At 30.7% G+C, this 18,845-nt stretch overlaps 1 protein-coding gene across 1 annotated transcript in view; it reads left to right on the top strand.

The window, feature by feature from the left end:
- Positions 1-18,845, top strand: part of LOC126882271 (CUE domain-containing protein 2) — a 119,015-nt gene that overhangs the window by 64,860 nt on the left and 35,310 nt on the right. Inside the window, exon 2 of the mRNA XM_050647111.1 lies at positions 12,755-12,937. Within this exon, the coding sequence (XP_050503068.1) occupies positions 12,766-12,937 (172 nt within the window). The 5' untranslated portion in view covers positions 12,755-12,765. The remainder of the gene's footprint in view (positions 1-12,754; positions 12,938-18,845) is intronic.

Genomic DNA, 18,845 nt, shown 5'->3' with positions numbered 1-18,845 from the left:
AAGAAAAATTCATATTTTTTACATACCTCGTATAAAACTGAAAATTTTTTATATCTGATGGTTGTATCTTAGATTTTACACCAGGTAGAGCGTTTTATGAAGAATAACTTTTTTTCGTAAAATTAATAATAAAATAATTACAATAATAGAAAAAATGATGATGGGTATTCGTAATTTGAGAAAAAATTGAATTTTTTTTTCGATTAGGATTATGTAATTGCATATTAAAATATAGTTTTTAATTTCAAACAACTTTTCATAATAGCATTTTTTGATATTCTGGAATATAAAGGTACTTTACTCTTTAAAGAAATTCATATTTTTGACATAACTCGTATAAAATTGATAAAGTTTAATATCTGATGGTTGAGTTTTAGATTTTTGACTATCCAGAGTATTTTATGAAGAATAACGTTTTTCCGTAAAATTGATAATAAAAAAGTTTTCCATGTGGTTCCTAACTACGCAAACATACTGTATAAGAGCTACTGTATAATAATTTTCAAATTGTAATGCCATATTCAGATTCAGCATAACCATAATCAAAAGAGAAACATATTTGATTAAAGTAAAATGGTGAATTTAACGATATTTTTAAAATTATTTATACAAAACAATTGTTATTGTTTAAACAATTAATAAACAATTAGCGGCCAAATCTGCTAGTAGAACTTTTTACTTTAACATGTATACAGGGTGTAACAAAAATACAGGTCATAAATTTAATCACATATTTTGGGACCAAAAATAGTTCGATTGAACCTAACTTACCTTAGTACAAATGTGCACATAAAAAAAGTTACAGCCCTTTGAAGTTACAAAATCAAAATCGATTTTTTCCAATATATCGAAAACTATTAGAGATTTTTTATTGAAAATGGGCATGTGGTATTCTTATGGCAGTAGTATCTTAAGAAAAAATTATAGTGAAATTTGGACACCCCGTGAAAATTTTATCGGGGTTTTGTTCCTTTAAACCCCCCCAAACTTTTGTGTACGTTTCAATTTAATTATTATTGTAGTACCATTAGTTAAACACAATATTTTAAAAACTTTTTTGCCTCCCAGTACTTTTTCGAAAAATCAGTTTATATCGAGATATTTTGAATATTTTTCAAATCCACCACATATTTGTATATGGTTAAGTACGATTATGGAGACTTGGTAATAATATGAACATTTTATTTATGACTTAGATTTTTAGATATATTTTGACCATATTAAAAAAGAAGCCACATCTTGAAAAAAATGCCTTATCGGAAAAATACAAAGAGATAAAAAAGTTTTAAAAACACTGTGTTTAACTAATGGTATCACAGTAATAGTTTAATTGGAACGTACACAAACATTTGGTGGGTTTAAAGTAACAAAACCCCCATAAAATTTTTATGTAAACATATTAAAAAAGAAGCTGCAACTCGATAAAAACTGCCTTATCGAAAAAATACTAGGAGGCAAAAAAGTTTTAAAAATATTTATTTCAACTAATGGTACCACAAAAATAATTTAATTTGAACGTACACAAAAGTTTGGGGGGGTTTAAGGGAACAAAACGCCCATAAAATTTTTATGGGGTGCACAAATTTCACTATAATTTTTATTTAAGATGTTCCTGCCATGAGAATGCCACATGTCCATTTTCAATAAAACATCTATAATAGTTTTCGATATATTCGAAAAAATCGATTTTTATTTTGTAACTTCATAGGGCTGTAACTTTTTTTATGTGCATATTTGTACTAAGGTAAGTTAGGTTCATTCAAACTATTTTTGGTCCCAAAATATGTGATTTAATTTATGACCTGTATTTTTGTTACACCCTGTATAAACTAACAAAATCAGTTTTAGAAAAATATAAGCTTGTTTGAATTATTCCGAAACAATGCATGTTTTCGTTCTAATTGCACTCCCCTAGATTATAATTTTTTAGTTCATTAGAATATGCTAATTAATATTATGCTAATTAATAATAAATGAAATCAATAGGATCAACACTGATTGAACAAAAAGTAAATGAGTTTACAAGTTCAGTAACCGTTTAAATTTACACAATCAACATTAAACTGGAGTCTTTTCTAAGCAACAACATCCATTTTATCCAATTTTCCAGATTATTAATTATATGATTATAAGGTTATGTACTACGTCGGTCAATAACATAGATTTATAATACTCTAGATTGCGCCTTACGATCTTAAAATGGGTGACGGTTGCGACAGAGATAAATGAGCCTATTTGGTCGGTAGTCTCTTTCTAATTCAAGGGGAGTATCGACGACGTCACTATCCTACTCTGTCGTCGAGTATTTTAGATGGTTTGACAGTTCGAGCGCATGGCGACGAGAACTGGTCGTTTGTCTTCGGACGTGGATAATCCTGGTTCGAATCCCATACCACTTTACTTTTTTTATTTTTAATTTAATCAATATTGTGTTTATTAGATATTATTACATCTCTAAAATAAATCTATGCAAAGAAATATATAACAAATAAGAAAAACTGTGTAGGTACCTATAGATTTTTAAAAATATAAAAGCCAATGTTATTTTTTTAATAAGTTAATGGTAGAATAGTATAAAGTAATTAAAAATATTCGTAAAAAATTACCAATAATTAATATCAACATAATGTACCATCGATTTATTAATTGAATCGGTCATTTCAAAAACAACACGAGTCACATATTCCTAATTTTACAGAAGAGCAAAGAAAACTTAACTATATAGTCGAAAGATGGATGAAATGGATGACATCAAAATTCAGAGTTATATTGTAGTTTTGTTCCTAATGTTTTTACTGGACTGGTGTTGTTTTTGCACACAACGTTTATCTTAAAGGAGTCTATTCCTCTCAAAAAGTTAGTTTCTGAAAATTGTGGACTTTGCTGTTTTTGAAATGACCGATTCAATTATAAGTAATTAGACATTATTTTTATTTATGAAACTATTGTTACAATTTTTTAAAAAAGTAGAAGCAAAACAAATATTATTCACATCATTCGAATAAGGACGAATTTATATTAATAACGAATGACTTTTATTTTACTATGCAGTTCACAAATATGTATTCCAATATTAACTTACTATACATAGGTACATTTATTATCTGCTAGATTTACTTAGGTCCATTTTTCAGATGTAAAAATATCTAATAAACGCAATATTGAGTAAATAAAAATAAAAAAGGTAAAGTTGGTATGGGATTCGAACCACGATTATCCACGTCCGAAGACCAAAGACCATTTCTCGTCTCCACCCGCTCCAACTGTCAATACATAATACTCGATAAAGTGGGATAGTCACGTCGTCGATATTCCCCTTAAATTAAAAAGAGACTACCGACCAAATAGGCTCATTTATCTCTGTCGCAACCGTCACCCATTTTAAGATCGGAGGACGCAATCTAGAGTATTATATATCTATGGTCAATAAGTCCCGAGCCTAACCATGAGATGGTGACTCTAATGAATTTTACATTTGACAATTAGGTAGTCTTAACCTTCAAAAGGATACTGTCAAAATGTTCACGTCATTCCGTGCTTGAAGTGACGCTACTTTTGTGATTTTTATAAACAATGGATTCAAAGCAATTTCGTGTATTCATTTATTATTCTTATTAATGGGAAAATATGCCGTCCAAACTGAGCAATGGCTCAAAAAGTCTTACCGAGACTCTGTTCCATCTATTATTACCGTTAATCAATGGTTTTGCTAAATTCAAACGCGGCCGTACCGACAGCATCTAAACTTTCCGTATAGTGTAGTATAGTATTGGGACCGTGCAAGTTCGGCAAAGCGACCCCTATTTCTACGCTCTATACTAAAATTCGCACTTTTAATTATATTGGCCAATTATATTAGTCCTGGTTACTGGATAATTGTCAAGGCCATAGTCCAAAAAAATAATAAGAAGAAAAAATAAGATTCAGGTTATGTTGTGAAAACGTCAACAATTGTATGTAGTAAATAAAATTAGTTATTAAAATGCAGTACTGCAAGCAAAATAAAATTAATTAAATTTACCTTTATATAATAATTGCATATCATATCAATATTGTGGAGCAATATATAATTTTTCTGCTTTATTGACAGAAGGTATGAAATATACGTCAATTTGACAATTTCAATTGACAATATGAATTATTTAAGATAGTTGCAATATTTCTCCGCGACTCGCGCAGGGTCGTTTCTCGTTTCCCCTTCCAAGTACTTGCACACCGCGAATAGTTGATCCAAAAGATGGCATAACCCAGACATCCAAAGTGAAAGTTATCCTTCAACACCAAATTGTTCTATATGGTCCGCACAATGTCCAGAAAAAAGTCACACCATTTTGAGCGTCGGGTTTGGGGGGAGAGGGGGGAGAAATCGGTAAATTCGTAGTTTTTTAGTTTTTCGCCAATATTTCTAAAACTATGCGGTTTAGCATGAACAACCTTCTATACAAAATTGTTCTACATTAAATTTAAAATAAAAAAGGCCCTATGCATAATCTTTCTAAAATGAATGGTTCCAAAGTTACGAAGGTAGTATAGTATAACTGGTCCAAAAAAAGGCCTAACCCAAACATCCAAAGTAAAAGTTTTCCTCCAACACCAAAATGTTCTATATGGCCCACATATTGTTCAGTAAAAAGTTACACCATTTTGAGCGTCCGGTTTGGGAGGGAGATGGGAGAGAAGCCGGTAAATTAGTAGTTTTTTTAAGTTTTTCGTCAATATTTCTAAAACTATGCTTTAGCGTAAACAATGTTATATACAAAAATCTTCTACATCAAATTTAAAACAAAAAATGTTCGATACATAATTGTTATAAAATCAACGGTTCCAAAGTTACGGAGGGTGAAAGTCGAGGTTTTCGATACTTTTTATATTTTTTGGGCAATATTTATGATATAACTATACCAAAAACCCAGGCATCCAAAATGAAAGTTATCCTCCAACACCAGATTGTTCTATATGGTCCACATAATGTTCAGAAAAAAGTCACACCATTTTGAGCGTCGGGTTTGGGGGGGGGGGGGGAGAGGGGGGAGAAATCGGTAAATATAAAAAGTATCGAAAACCTCCACTTTTCACCCTCCGTAACTCTGGAACCATTGACTTTTTAACAATTATGTACTTATACAACCTTTTTTGTTTTAAATTTTATGTAGAACATTTCTCTATAGAACATTCCTTACGCTAAAGCATAGTTTTAGAAATATTGACGAAAAACGTAAAAAAACTACTGATTTACCGACTTCTCCCCCATCTCCCCCCCAAACCGGACGCTCAAAATGGTGTAACTTTTTACTGAACAATATGTGGACCATATAGAACAATTTGGTGCTGAAGGAAAACTTTTACTTTGGATGTCTGGGTTAGGCCTTTGTTTGGACCAATTATACTATACTACCTCCGTAACTTTGAAACCGTTCATTTTAGAAGGGTTATGCATAGGGCCTTTTTTATTTCAAATTTAATGTAGAACAATTTTGTGTAGAAGGTTGTTCATGCTAAACCGCTTAGTTTTAGAAATATTGACGAAAAACGTAAAAAACTACGAATTTGCAGATTTCTCCCCCCTCTCCCCCCCCAAACCCGACACTCGAAATGGTGTGACTTTTTTCTGAACATTATGTGGACCATATAGAACAATTTGGTGTTGGAGGATAACTGGGTTTGGGTCTAACTATACCATACTATATATGTATCTGGCACCTAGGACTTTTCTATTGATTCTTTGCGGCACGCGGCCGTATTTCAACCAATAGGCGGCGAGGTGCCAAACACGTATACGGAATGTTATTCGGTGCGAAATTCATATACGGAATGTTAAATATTCGTAGACCCTAACAGAGAACTTTTTATTAGAGTCAGTTAAAAGGAGATTGACTTTAAAATACTTGTTAATATATTATTAAATAAAAATAAAACAATTATAGTATTTGGAATGTTATTTGGTGCGAAATTCATATGCGGAATGTTAACCCGCGAGTAGTCGGGCCGCAGATAGAAGCTCACATTGTATCCTTTTTCGCGATACCTTGATGAAACATTTTGCAGTTTTGAAAAAATTTCTTAAGTGCCTCGAGGAAGGGTGTAGTAATGCGTAGGTATTTTTTTCTTCTTCTTTTTGTGGAATTTATGGCTTTGGGGAGAGCCAATTAGCTTTAATAATTGTTAGAAATAATATTTCTAACATAGCAAGTAAATAAAAATACTATAAAATAAAAATTTGTTGTAAATTCGTATTTAAATTCGTATTGTGAGATGAAATCTAACACGCGACTGTTCACGTTACAGAAGTGAGCGCGACTACTCCCTGTTAAATATTCGTAGACCAAAAAATACGACTTTTTATTTAAAGTCAGTTAAAAGGAGATTGATTTTAAAATACTTGTTAATGTATTATTAAATAAAAATAAAACAATTATAGTACACGTATAAACAACACGTGCAAGTCATTAAAAATTCTGCGAAAGCGAAACCTTAGTCAAGACCTTAGTCAAATAAAGAAATAATGTCTCCCAAAGCTATACCTACCATTCCATTTATAGTGCAGGCCCTGGAAGTACTTGAGTATGCAAAACCTGAGGACCGGCAACTATGTTCGGATTCTTTTACCTGAGATCTTGAACAATGAAAAACTGAATCTTGCCGGAAGGTGTGATGGTGCCTTGTTACCCCTTCCCTCCCCCTATATTACGGGCAGATAAAAAGCGATTTTTCTCAAAAATAACATTTTTTTATATCTTGTGGGTCATTCTAAGCAAAAAATGATCTTACAAGTTTTTTCGTAAAATGTATAGTTTTCGAGATAAACGCGGTTAAACTTAAAAAAAAAATCGAAAACTTACAATTTTTGAGCCCTAATAACTTTTGATTAAAAAATAAAATAGCAATTCTGCTTGCAGCATTTCAAAGTTCAAGTCAAATTATACCGGATTTGATTATTTGCATTGCTAAAAATTAATTTTTTTATTGTTAAACAAAGCTATAAACAGTGTTTGAGCGTTTTGTCGCATGTCCGCACCGCGCCAGTATCTCCCACCGATGACCCAAATAACACACTGAAAAAAAAAAAAAAAAAAGAATGTGTGTGTACTTTGTACGCACGTAAGAAGTTATACTTCTTATATTATATGATTCCAACGAAATTAATATAAATATGTACTTTAAACAGTTTATTTATATTTTATTTAAATATTAAACTAATTTTAATACTTACTACTTTCCAAACATTTTTATTAAAACAATACCAAAAATTAAAAAATAAAAGAATAAAACACACACAAACATATTGAAAAATGCACCAAAGAAATGATTTCTGAACAATAATTGTTGGCAAAAATTTTAACTAAATACGCATTTTCTGAAAAAAATTATATAACAAATATATTCACAATCATAAAATGTATAAAAAAATAAAAAATAAAAACTTGCATTGGGATTCGAACCCGCGTGCTTAGACTTGAAATCCACTTACACACACCCGTCACCCGACTTAACCACTTACTAGTACTCGTCATGTGGGAAGGTAGGCTAACTGAACGTTTTACTGTTTGAAAGTTCTGAATTTAATCAAATTAATTTGATTTTTTTGTATGTGTTCACGAAGGGAATTAAAATATTAAAATACAACAAAACATAGAGTAAGAAAACAATAGGTATATTATATGAAGAGTGGTAGAAATTTTGTTGATAATCAAATTATGTAAATCAAAACATTACCTACTAGTAGGTACATACATTTTCCAAATAGGTAAGTACCTATGTAATTTTTTATTACAATACTGAAACATTTACAATTAAGTACGTACCTGTTGCTTTTAAAAACTATTTAAAAAGTTACTACAATTATAAACTTGCTTTTGTCTGTGTCCTCACAACAATAAACACTAATGTACAATATTTGTTTATCATAACCTCCATATTGAACAATTATTATTGTCATGTCATTTGAACACCCAATCAGAGCAAAGGTATAATGCGTCTGCGCCGGGGAACAAGGTTTTTGATGAATTCGGGCATATTAAATTTAACTCCCATCGCGCCTAAAAAAGTGTAACTTCAAAAAAATTAAAATGAAACAAGTTGAAAATGCGAGCATTATCATAACGAAAACTTTGTTTATTTACGTATTTAAATTCATAATATGGAAAATTGATATTACGAAAAGTTGTTTAGAATTAAAAATCATGTTTGAATGTGCAATTATATTAAAGGTTTGAACTATGTATAAAGATACTCTACTCGAAATTCATATTTTTTATATAAAAATTTGATATACAATGGTTGCATCATAAATCTTAGACCATGAAGAGCTTTTTATCAAGAATAATTTTTCTTCGTCAAATTAAAAATACAAGAGTTATAAATGAAAATGATGTTGGTATCCACAATTTGAGAAAAATCTTCAAATATTTTTTTCTATTAGAAGGATGTAATTGCATATATCAGAACAATTTTTTATTCCAATCAACATTTCATAATAACAATTTTCAAATATTGTGAAATACATAAAGATACTTTTTACTGACGAAGTGTAGTAAAGTGTTTTGAAATTGTCAACAATAGATGGGAATGGAACAGTCTATTTATCATTAAAGGCGAGGCCGTATACTCGTACAAACCTTTTTAAAATTGTTAATACATTATTGCTTTCAAAATATACTCAAATTGTATTTTTAAACATCTTATTTATTTTATATAGTAATTAAATTTACTATATTTTTACTATAAAATGTCATTTATATTTTTATGAATAGCTAATTTAAAATTTAGTTTGACATTTACGAAGTGTCAAACTTAAATGTAAAAAATAACCTATGCTTTGCTTAACAAATTCAGATTGAGATTAAAACTAGCCTACTTACTAGCAACGATTTCAGATGACGTTTAGTGTGTCGGCAGAAAATAAAAGGATTGTGACGTCACATTTTAGACTTTCAGGTCGGTTATCTCGAAGATGGTTAGAGATATCGAAATGCCGTTTTCAGATTTGGATTCAGAAGACAAAAATTGCATAAATATTCATCGGTAAATCGGCTCTAGATATTTCAGGAGCGGCAACGCACTAACGAACAGACTTTGCGAATTTATAAACGAAAAGTTTTCGTTGAAAATAAAGTTTTTGCGTTATGGGGGAGGGGTGATGGGCTAAAATTGTTCTGAGTGTTATTATTTAATCACATTATGTAGTATGGTATAACTAGACCCAAACCCAGACATCCAAAGTGAAAGTTATACCACCGACTTCTCCCCCATCTCCCCCCAAAATCGGACGCTTAAAATTATGTAACTTTTTACTGAACAATATGTGGACCATATAGAACAATTTGATGTTGGAGGAAAACTTTTACTTTGGATGTCTGGGTTAGGCCTTTTTTTGGACCAATTATATTACCTCCGTAACTTTAGAACCCTTCATTTTAGAAGGATTATGCATAGAGCCTTTCTTATTTCAAATTTAATGTAGAACATTTTTGTATAGAAGGTTGTTCAAGCTAAACACCCGTGTTGAGCTGGCCCCCCCCACTTGCAAAAATTAAAAAACAAATAGCCCTGATTTATGAGCTATTTATGAGCTCTCATATTCCGCAAACTAAAAATTTTGAGCTCGTTCCACTGAGCAGGAATTTAATACCCTAGTGGGGGGGGGGGGCTGAGTCAGCCCCCCCACTACTTAAAAATAGGAATATTGAATCGGTTTTTGCGGCAGAATTACGAGCTATTTATGAGCTCTTGAAATTATATAGTTTCGATTTTTGAGCTCATCCCCTTCACCCCCAAACAACCCTTTAATTGATTTAACTTAAGAGAAAGATGCTGAGAAAACTTAAAATATATCGTATTGCGGATATAATTCATATAGCTTATATACTCTAAGAATAAACTATTAAATCAAGAGCATTTCGATTATTGAGCTACAACCCCTTCGCAAGAAAACCACCCTATCTTCCCGGCTTAAGAGAAAGTTGTACTTAAAATGCATTAAACTAATTATTTGGCGACTACATATCATTTAATAATTTATAAGCTTCCAAATTACGCGCATTTAGATCAGTAAATTGCAATTTATTTTGTATAGTGCAGTCACTGAAGGTAAAAATCAACGATTACCTTCAATTTCGGTGAACCTTCATCGATTTTCACGAAAATTGGTCAGTGGTTAGAGGATACGTCAAGAAACAAGGTGATATGGTACCACCTTGCGCCTTTACCCTGAGGGTGGATACCGCCCCTTCTCGGGGGTGAAAATTATTTTATAAATAATAAATGCACAAATCAATAAAAGAACAAATTAAAAGCAAAATTTATTATATAAAGTTAATAAAATAAGTCAATACTTTTTAAGTTATTAAAGATCAAAGATTTTAATTATTTGTGAAAAAAATGCATGTTTTGAAAAGGTTTTTTGTAAATCACTGAAAAACTTTAAGTTTTTACAAAAAAGTTAATAGTAGTTTAATTCGTATAGCTTATATTCTAAGAATAAACTCTTAAATCACGCGTCTTTCGATTATAGAGCTACAACCCCTTCGCAAGAAAACGACCCCATATTCCCGGCTTAAGAGAGAGTTGTTCTTAAAATAATTTAAATGATTTATTTGGCGACTACATATTATCGTTTAATAATTTATGAGCTTGCAAAATATACGCATCTCAATTATTGAATTGCCATTTTCTTTCTATAGTGCAGTCACTGAAGGTAAAAATCAACTAGTACCTTCGATTTCGGTAATTGTCCATTTATTTTCACGAATTGACAATAACAACTTGGGGTCTTAGCCTGAGGTATATGTCACCCCTTCTCGGGAGTGAAAATTACTTTATTAAAAATAACCCCACAAATCGAGAGAGGGACAAATTGTAAGCAAAATTTATTATATAATGTGATTAAAATAAATCAATACTTTTTGAGTTATTAAAGATCAAATATTTTAATTTTTGGAAAGAAAATGCATGCTTTAGAGCGATTTTTCATAAATGACTCAAAAACTGTAACTTTTTACAAAAAAGTTTTCATCACTAAAATTGAAGCTAATAAAAAATATAATAAATTGCTTACTTGAAAAACCCTTTAATGTTAATTTAAAGTAAGTTATTGGTAATTAAATGTATATTTTTTTCCGCGACTGTTAAAATCTAAGGGTTCAAGCTTAAATAACGGGAAAGAGATGCATTTTATAACACTTAGGTACTAAATACTTGTCAAAGTACTTAGAAATACCTATGAAAAATAAGATGCAGAAAAAGTTGATAGTATCAAAATCCGCTCATCAATTTTCGTGAAAATGAATGGATATTTACCGAAATCGAAGGTACTAGTTGATTTTTACCTTCAGTGACTGCACTATAGAAAGAAAATGGCAATTCAATAATTGAGATACGTATATTTTGCAAGCTCATAAATTATTAAACGATATGTAGTCGCCAAATAATTAATTTAAATTATTTTAAGAACAACTCTCTCTTAAGCCGGGAATATGGGGTCGTTTTCTTGCGAAGGGGTTGTAGCTCTATAATCGAAAGACGCGTGATTTAAGAGTTTATTCTTAGAATATAAGCTATACGAATTAAACTACTATTAACTTTTTTGTAAAAACTTAAAATTTTTCAGTGATTTACAAAAAACCTTTTCAAAACATGCATTTTTTTCACAAATAATTAAAATCTTTGATCTTTAATAACTTAAAAAGTATTGACTTATTTCATTAACTTTATATAATAAATTTTGCTTTTAATTTGTTCTTTTATTGATTTGTGCATTTATTTTTTATAAAATAATTTTCACCCCCGAGAAGGGGCGGTATCCACCCTTAGGGTAAAGGCGCAAGGTGGTACCATGTCACCTTTGTTTCTTGACGTATCCTCTAACCACTGACCAATTTTCGTGAAAATCGATGAAGGTTCACCGAAATTAAAGGTAATCGTTGATTTTTACCTTCAGTGACTGCACTATACAAAATAAATTGCAATTTACTGATCTAAATGCGCGTAATTTGGAAGCTTATAAATTATTAAATGATATGTAGTCGCCAAATAATTAGTTTAACGCATTTTAAATACAACTTTCTCTTAAGCCGGGAAGATAGGGTGGTTTTCTGGCGAAGGGGTTGTAGCTCAATAATCGAAATGCTCTTGATTTAATAGTTTATTCTTAGAGTATATAAGCTATAGGAATTATATTCGCAATACGATATATTTTAAGTTTTCTCAGCATCTTTCTCTTAAGTTAAATCAATTAAAGGGTTGTTAGGGGGTGAAGGGGATGAGCTCAAAAATCGAAACTATATAATTTCAAGAGCTCATAAATAGCTCGTAATTCTGCCGCAAAAACCGATTCAATATTCCTATTTTTATCAAAATTCCTGCTCAGTGGAACGAGCTCAAAATTTTTAGTTTGCGGAATATGAGAGCTCATAAATCAGGGCTATTTGTTTTTTAATTTTTGCAAGTGGGGGGGGGGGCAGCTCAACACGGGTAAGCTAAACCGCAGTTTTAGAAATATTGACGAAAACGTAAAAAACTACGAATTTACCGATTTCTCCCCCTGTCTCCCCAAACCCGACGCTCAAAATGGTGTGACTTTTTTCTGAACATTATGTGGACCACATAGAACAATTTGGTGTTAGAGGATAACTTTCACTTTGGATGTCTGGGTTATGTCATCTTTTGGATCAATTGTATCATACCAATGGAACGTTTTCATTATCTAAAATATTAAATATTTATATGTACTAAAATCGTTAAATTTTGTGTGTTGCAGCTCTCATCATTATGTCGAAGAAAAATATAGCAGACCAGGAAATAAAGATCAAGGATTCCCTATTCGAATTTGTTAAATCGCACATTCCCGATGCGGATTTGAGCTTAATTGATGAAATCGTTTTATCTTATGTTATTTCCGTACTGGAAGATGTGGGATCTGATCCTGTTTTTGATGTAGAAGGTAAGTTTGCGTAGAGTAGTCATATCAAACTCCAAGTCACTATTTAGCCGAAAGTATTAAGACCCTAAACTAGATGGACCGTGAATCTCAACATCGTAAGACAAGTATACAGGGTGTTTCAAAAAGGTATGTCATAAATTAAATCACGCATTCCGGGGACAAACATATATCGAAATCTCTTAGAGATTTTTCATTGAAAATGGACATGTGGAATTCTTATGGCAGCAACAACTTAAAAAAAAATTAAAGTGAAATTTGTGCACCCCATAAAAATTTTATGGGGGTTTTGCTCCCTTAAACCCCCCCCCAAACTTTTGTGTACGTTCCAATTAAATTATTGTTGTGGCACCGTTAGTTAAACACAATGTTTTTAAAACTTTTTGCCTTTTACTACTTTTTCGATAAGCCAGTGTTTATCGAGATATTTTGAATATTTGTCGAATCCACCACACATTTTTATATGGTTAAGTACCTATGATATACCTGTTATGTTAATACTGAAAATTTATTTATAATTTACATTTTTAGGTATATTTTGAAGAAGAAGCCACATCTCGATAAAAGGGGACTTATCAAAAAAGACTAAGAGGCAAAAAAGTTTTAAAAACACTGTGTTTACCTAATGGTCCCACAATAATAGTTTAATTGGAACGTACACAAACATTTGGGGGTTTAAAGGAACAAAACCCCCATAGAATTTTTATGTAAAAATATTAAAAAAGAAGCCGCATCTCGATAAAAATTGGCTTATCGAAAAAAATACTAAGAGGCAAAAAAGTTTTAAAAACGTTGTGTTTAACTAATGGTACCACAATAATGAATTAATTGGAACGTACACAAAAGTTTGGGGGGGTTTGAGGGAACAAAACCCCCATAAAATTTTTATGGGGTGGACAAATTTCACTATAATTTTGTTTTAAGATGTTCCTGCCATAAGAATCATACATGTCCATTTTCAATAAAAAATCACCAATAGTTTTCGATATATTAAAAAAAATCGATTTTCATTTTGTAACCTCACAGGGCTGTAACTTTTTTTGTGTACACTTTTGTACTAAGGTAAGTTGGATTCAATCAATTTATTTTTGTCCCCGGAATGCGTGATTTAATTTATGACTTACCTTTTTGAAACACCCTGTATATTGGTAAAAATAAAATTTAGACTTGCAGTCTGTTTTATTGTGTCAAAAGGACCACCGGAAGTGTACAAATTCTAACTAAAATAGTTCTAACAGGTATATCTTAAATAGTGCCAATATTACTCACGTAAAGTTTGAAAAGGCATATTCCTAATACTTTCATGCCGTTTCAAGGAATGTAGTAATATAAACGCGTACCAAGCGCTCATTTATGCGTTGGTGCTGTCTTAATGGTTTTCATCTTCAGTACAGATCGAAAAAGTAAGATGTATCTTTAGGAGGTGGTTGGGAAGCAAACCGTTTTTAAAATTTAAGAAAATAATTGATAAAAAAACTTACAGAGAGTAAAAACTTCGTTTGTATAATGGTATATTGTTTTATTAAAAACATTAAAAAACCATCCAAATGGATTATAAAATTCTAGAACGTAGATCATCGTCAGTGAAACATTTTGTAGTTGAAACTAGCCCACTATTTGTGTATAAAAATTGATGTTAATGGCTTTCAACGGTATGTATCCTTCACAAGATAAGCACCACTTTTGTTGAAAGCCATGTAACATCAAAGTTTTATACACAAATAGTGAACTAGTTTTAACTACGAAATAGTATGTTTCACTGAGAATGATCGGCTTCTCTAACTAATTCTCCAAGGAACCCACAGATCCCCAATTCTTCGCTTTGAATAATTATGTGTTCACATGGATGCGTTGTTCTTATTTTTTTTAACTACCCAACATTCAGTTAAGTACATCATGTAGACGGAGAGCTAGAGCCGAAAAATCATCGTCATAAGTAATATGGAGTTTGTCCTGTGAAATACGTCCATTGTATATTGATAATTATGATCCCTTTCAGGCTGACACCTCAGTGGATACAGGAAGTAGCAATAAGGGGTGAAAGAGGAAAATTAGTGCAGTTACTAAAGGTTTTCACCTCAGATTTCGTTGAACCTCAGATTTCGTTGAACCTCCTTTCGTTGAACCCTAGTTAGAGCATACCTCAAGAAACAAGTGAAATAGTGCCTAGTTGCGCTTTTACTCTGGGGGTAAATGCCACCCCTTCTCGGGTTTGAAAATTATTTTATTAAAAATAACCCCACAAATCGATAGAAGGACAAATTTTAAGCAACATTTGTTATATCAAGTTTGAGTTATTAAAGATCAAAAATTTGAATTTTTCGTGAAAAAATGCATGGTGTAAAACGGTTTTTCATGAATAATTCAAAAACTATTACTTTAACAAAATAGTTATACATACTTAGTAAAATTGAAGATAATAAAAAATCGTTTAGATTCCTTACTTGAAAAACCTTTTAGAATTAATTAAAAGTAAATTATGGGTGATTGAAATGCATATTGTTTTCGGCTAGTACGAAAAATCTAAGTAGTACTCAAGCTTAAATAGTGGCAAAACGATTAATTTTATAAAATATATGTACCAAACACTTGTCCAAAGTGCTCAAGAATATCTATTAAGTGAGGTGCAGATGAAGTTTCAAAAAAGTGCTATTTCAAAAAAAAAAAAAAATTAAAGTTTATAGCAGGCCATACAAGACTTTTTTACTTTAGCATTAGTAATAACCTAAAAAATTTTGACCGGTCTAGAAAGCATATTTTGAAAAATGAAAATGATTTAAAATAATCATAATTTTTAAAATTTTCGTAAATTTCATTTTCCTGTGATATTAACTCCAAAAATAATCGACATACGTAGAATGATAGAAATCCAAATTTTAGTTTTTTTCTTCAGCAAATATTTTAGTATTCTAGTCAGGGCCGCTTTATCCATTAGGCAATATAGTCAATTGCGTAGGGCGGCTAATTCTGAGAGGGCAGCAAAAGCAAAAATACGCAAAAATGGTACATGTTTGAAGGGCGGCTACTAGAGAATTGCCTAGGGCGTCAATTGACCTAAATGCGGTCCTGATTCTAGTACTCAAATCTAAATATTCAAGCTTAAATAACGTAAAAACGATGCATTTTATGACATATACTTACTTAACACTGGTCAAAGCACTCTGAAACATCTATCAAATGAGCTCCCGGAGAAGTTGATAGCATTAAATTTATGCTACAAAAATGTTTTGAAAATTTATGCTCCAAAAATTTTTCCAAAAAATTATTTTTTTTACGATAACTCCATTAATTTGTATGATATCAGGTTTAGATACAAACGTTTAAAAGGTAGTTTCAAGGGCTATAAAAATAGTATTAAACTTAAGGCTATGGGTACATAATTCGCAAATATTTTACGGCTATCCCTACCTTTTCTGTCTTTACATGGCAAATTACGTGTAGTAAAATTCACACTGGTATGGATATGTACATATTACTAGAATGTCATTCTACTTGACAATGTCATAACTAGCTTAAAGAGATGGCTTTTGAATGTTCTTGGATAACTGTTATTTTTTGTATAATTGCAAATTATTAATTCAGTAATAAATGTGATAATTTTTTCACTAGCTATGTATTCAGTGATTGTAATAATATGTACCTACAACAAAAACTAATACTTAATCGAGATAAGAGCAAAAGTGTTAAAGTGATTTTTTAATAATATATTGTTACTATGGAACGCATACAATTTTGAACATCTTTAAAAACAAAATACTTGGATCACAGAATATATCTTAATGTATTCTCTGCTTCTATCTTCCATAAATAATACACAATAAATAACTTTTTATAAAGTTCACCTCTTAAATCAATTATTTATCAAATACACTATATATATATATATATATATATATATATATATATATATATATATAAAACAAGGCTGAAATATTGGGGTAGCAGCAATCTCAAAGAAAACTCTTTATAATAGTTCCAAGCTTTCGAAAATGTTTATTTTCATCATCATAATATAATTCTTAATATTTATGATTGTAGTTTCCCTGATGATGAAAATAAACATTTTCGAAAGCTTGGAACTATTATAAAGAGTTTTCTTTGAGATTGCTGCTACCCCAATATTTCAGCCTTGTTTCCTAACTGTTCAGCAAATATTATATACCTGTTATATATATATATATATATATATATATATATATATATATATATATATATATATATATCAATATTATTTAATCAACAACTAAAAATATTCCCGATTCATGTCAAATAATGATTTAAAATTGTCACTGATTGTCAGTGTCTGACTGACAATATTCTATTCGACTAAGTGCGTTGTATGACAAAGATAGATTTGGAAAATATTACCACGTACATTGTGTTCATTTTTTTCGAATCCTGAAAAAACCAGTTAATATTTTTGAAAAATCTAAACGCAGAATGAAAGACTAAATTATTACCGAGGGCCGAAAGTCCCTTAGAATAAATAAAAAGTTTATTTGGAATGAGATATTTGAAATTAAAAATAACACTAAATTTTCTCTTAGTTTTTCACCCCTGTAACTTATTAAAATAAATAATATAGAAGTTCTCAGGGACTTTCGGCCCTCGCTAATAACGTAATCTTTCATTCTGCGTTTAAATTTTTTAAAAATACTTATTAGTTTTCTCAGGATTCGAAAAAAATTAATCCCCATTTGAATAGCATTGCAGCCGAAAAAACGTACCGATCCTCTTAATCTTTTATATCCCTTATTTTTCTAAAGATAAAATGTTAACAGCCCCGGTTACATGGTTCTTGCAGTAAAATTTACGTTTTAAAGGTTTCTATCTCGGTTATTTTTTGCGCTACAAAAATAATATAAAAGTAAAATATTATCTTTTTATCATTTTTTACGTATATCCATTATTTTTGCAGTTATCAAAAAAATGAAATTTACGAAAATCTGAAAAATTATATTTTTTTTAAATCATTTTTTTTTCAATAATATGCTTTCTAAAGCGGTCAAAATTTTGCAGGTTATTACTTATGCCAAGATAAAGAAAGTCTTATTGGGACCGTGCAAGTTCGGCAAAGCGACCCCTATTTCTTCGCTCTATACTAAAATTCGCACTTTTAATTATATTGGCCAATTATATTAGTCCTGGTTACTGGATAATTGTCAAGGCCATAGTCCAAAAAAATAATAAGAAAAAATAAGATTCAGGTTATGTTATGAAAACGTCAACAATTGTATGTAGTAAATAAAATTAGTTATTAAAATGCAGTACTGCAAGCAGAATAAAATTAATTAAATTTACCTTTATTTAATAATTGCATATCATATCAATATTGTGGAGCAATATATAATTTTTCTGCTTCATTGACAGAAGGTATGAAATATACGTCAATTTGACAATTTCAATTGACAATATGAATTATTTAAGATAGTTGCAATATTTCTCCGCGACTCGCGCAGGGTCGTTTCTCGTTTCCCCTTCCATGTACTTGCACACCGCGAATAGGGACTCAGACAAATTTTAATTTGTGTAGAAATAACGTAGGTACCTATGTTTTATTTTTCACTTTTTCCTAAAACAGTCAAAAGGGTTCTCTCATTTTCATCATAACTTGCTTAGCTTTGATGCTATCAACTTCACCTGGAGCTCACTTAATGGGCATTCTTGAGTACTTTGACAAGTGTTTAGTAAGTTTATTTTATAAAATGCATCGTTTTCCCGTTATTTAAGATTCAATACAGAATCGGCTTGTCAGATACTCCCAATTGTACTTGTGGCAAAATCGGAGATCTAACACATGTCATATTAGAATGTTATTTAAACATAAATAACATAAACGACCTTTATAAGGAATTAAAAGATTTAAACTGTTTTTTTCAATAAACCTTAATACTTTAATATTTACAAATGA

This window comes from Diabrotica virgifera, chromosome 3 (assembly GCF_917563875.1).
Source record: "Diabrotica virgifera virgifera chromosome 3, PGI_DIABVI_V3a".
In the NCBI taxonomy this organism is placed as follows: Eukaryota; Metazoa; Arthropoda; class Insecta; order Coleoptera; family Chrysomelidae; genus Diabrotica; species Diabrotica virgifera.
This window is presented reverse-complemented; position numbering and strand designations above follow the sequence as displayed.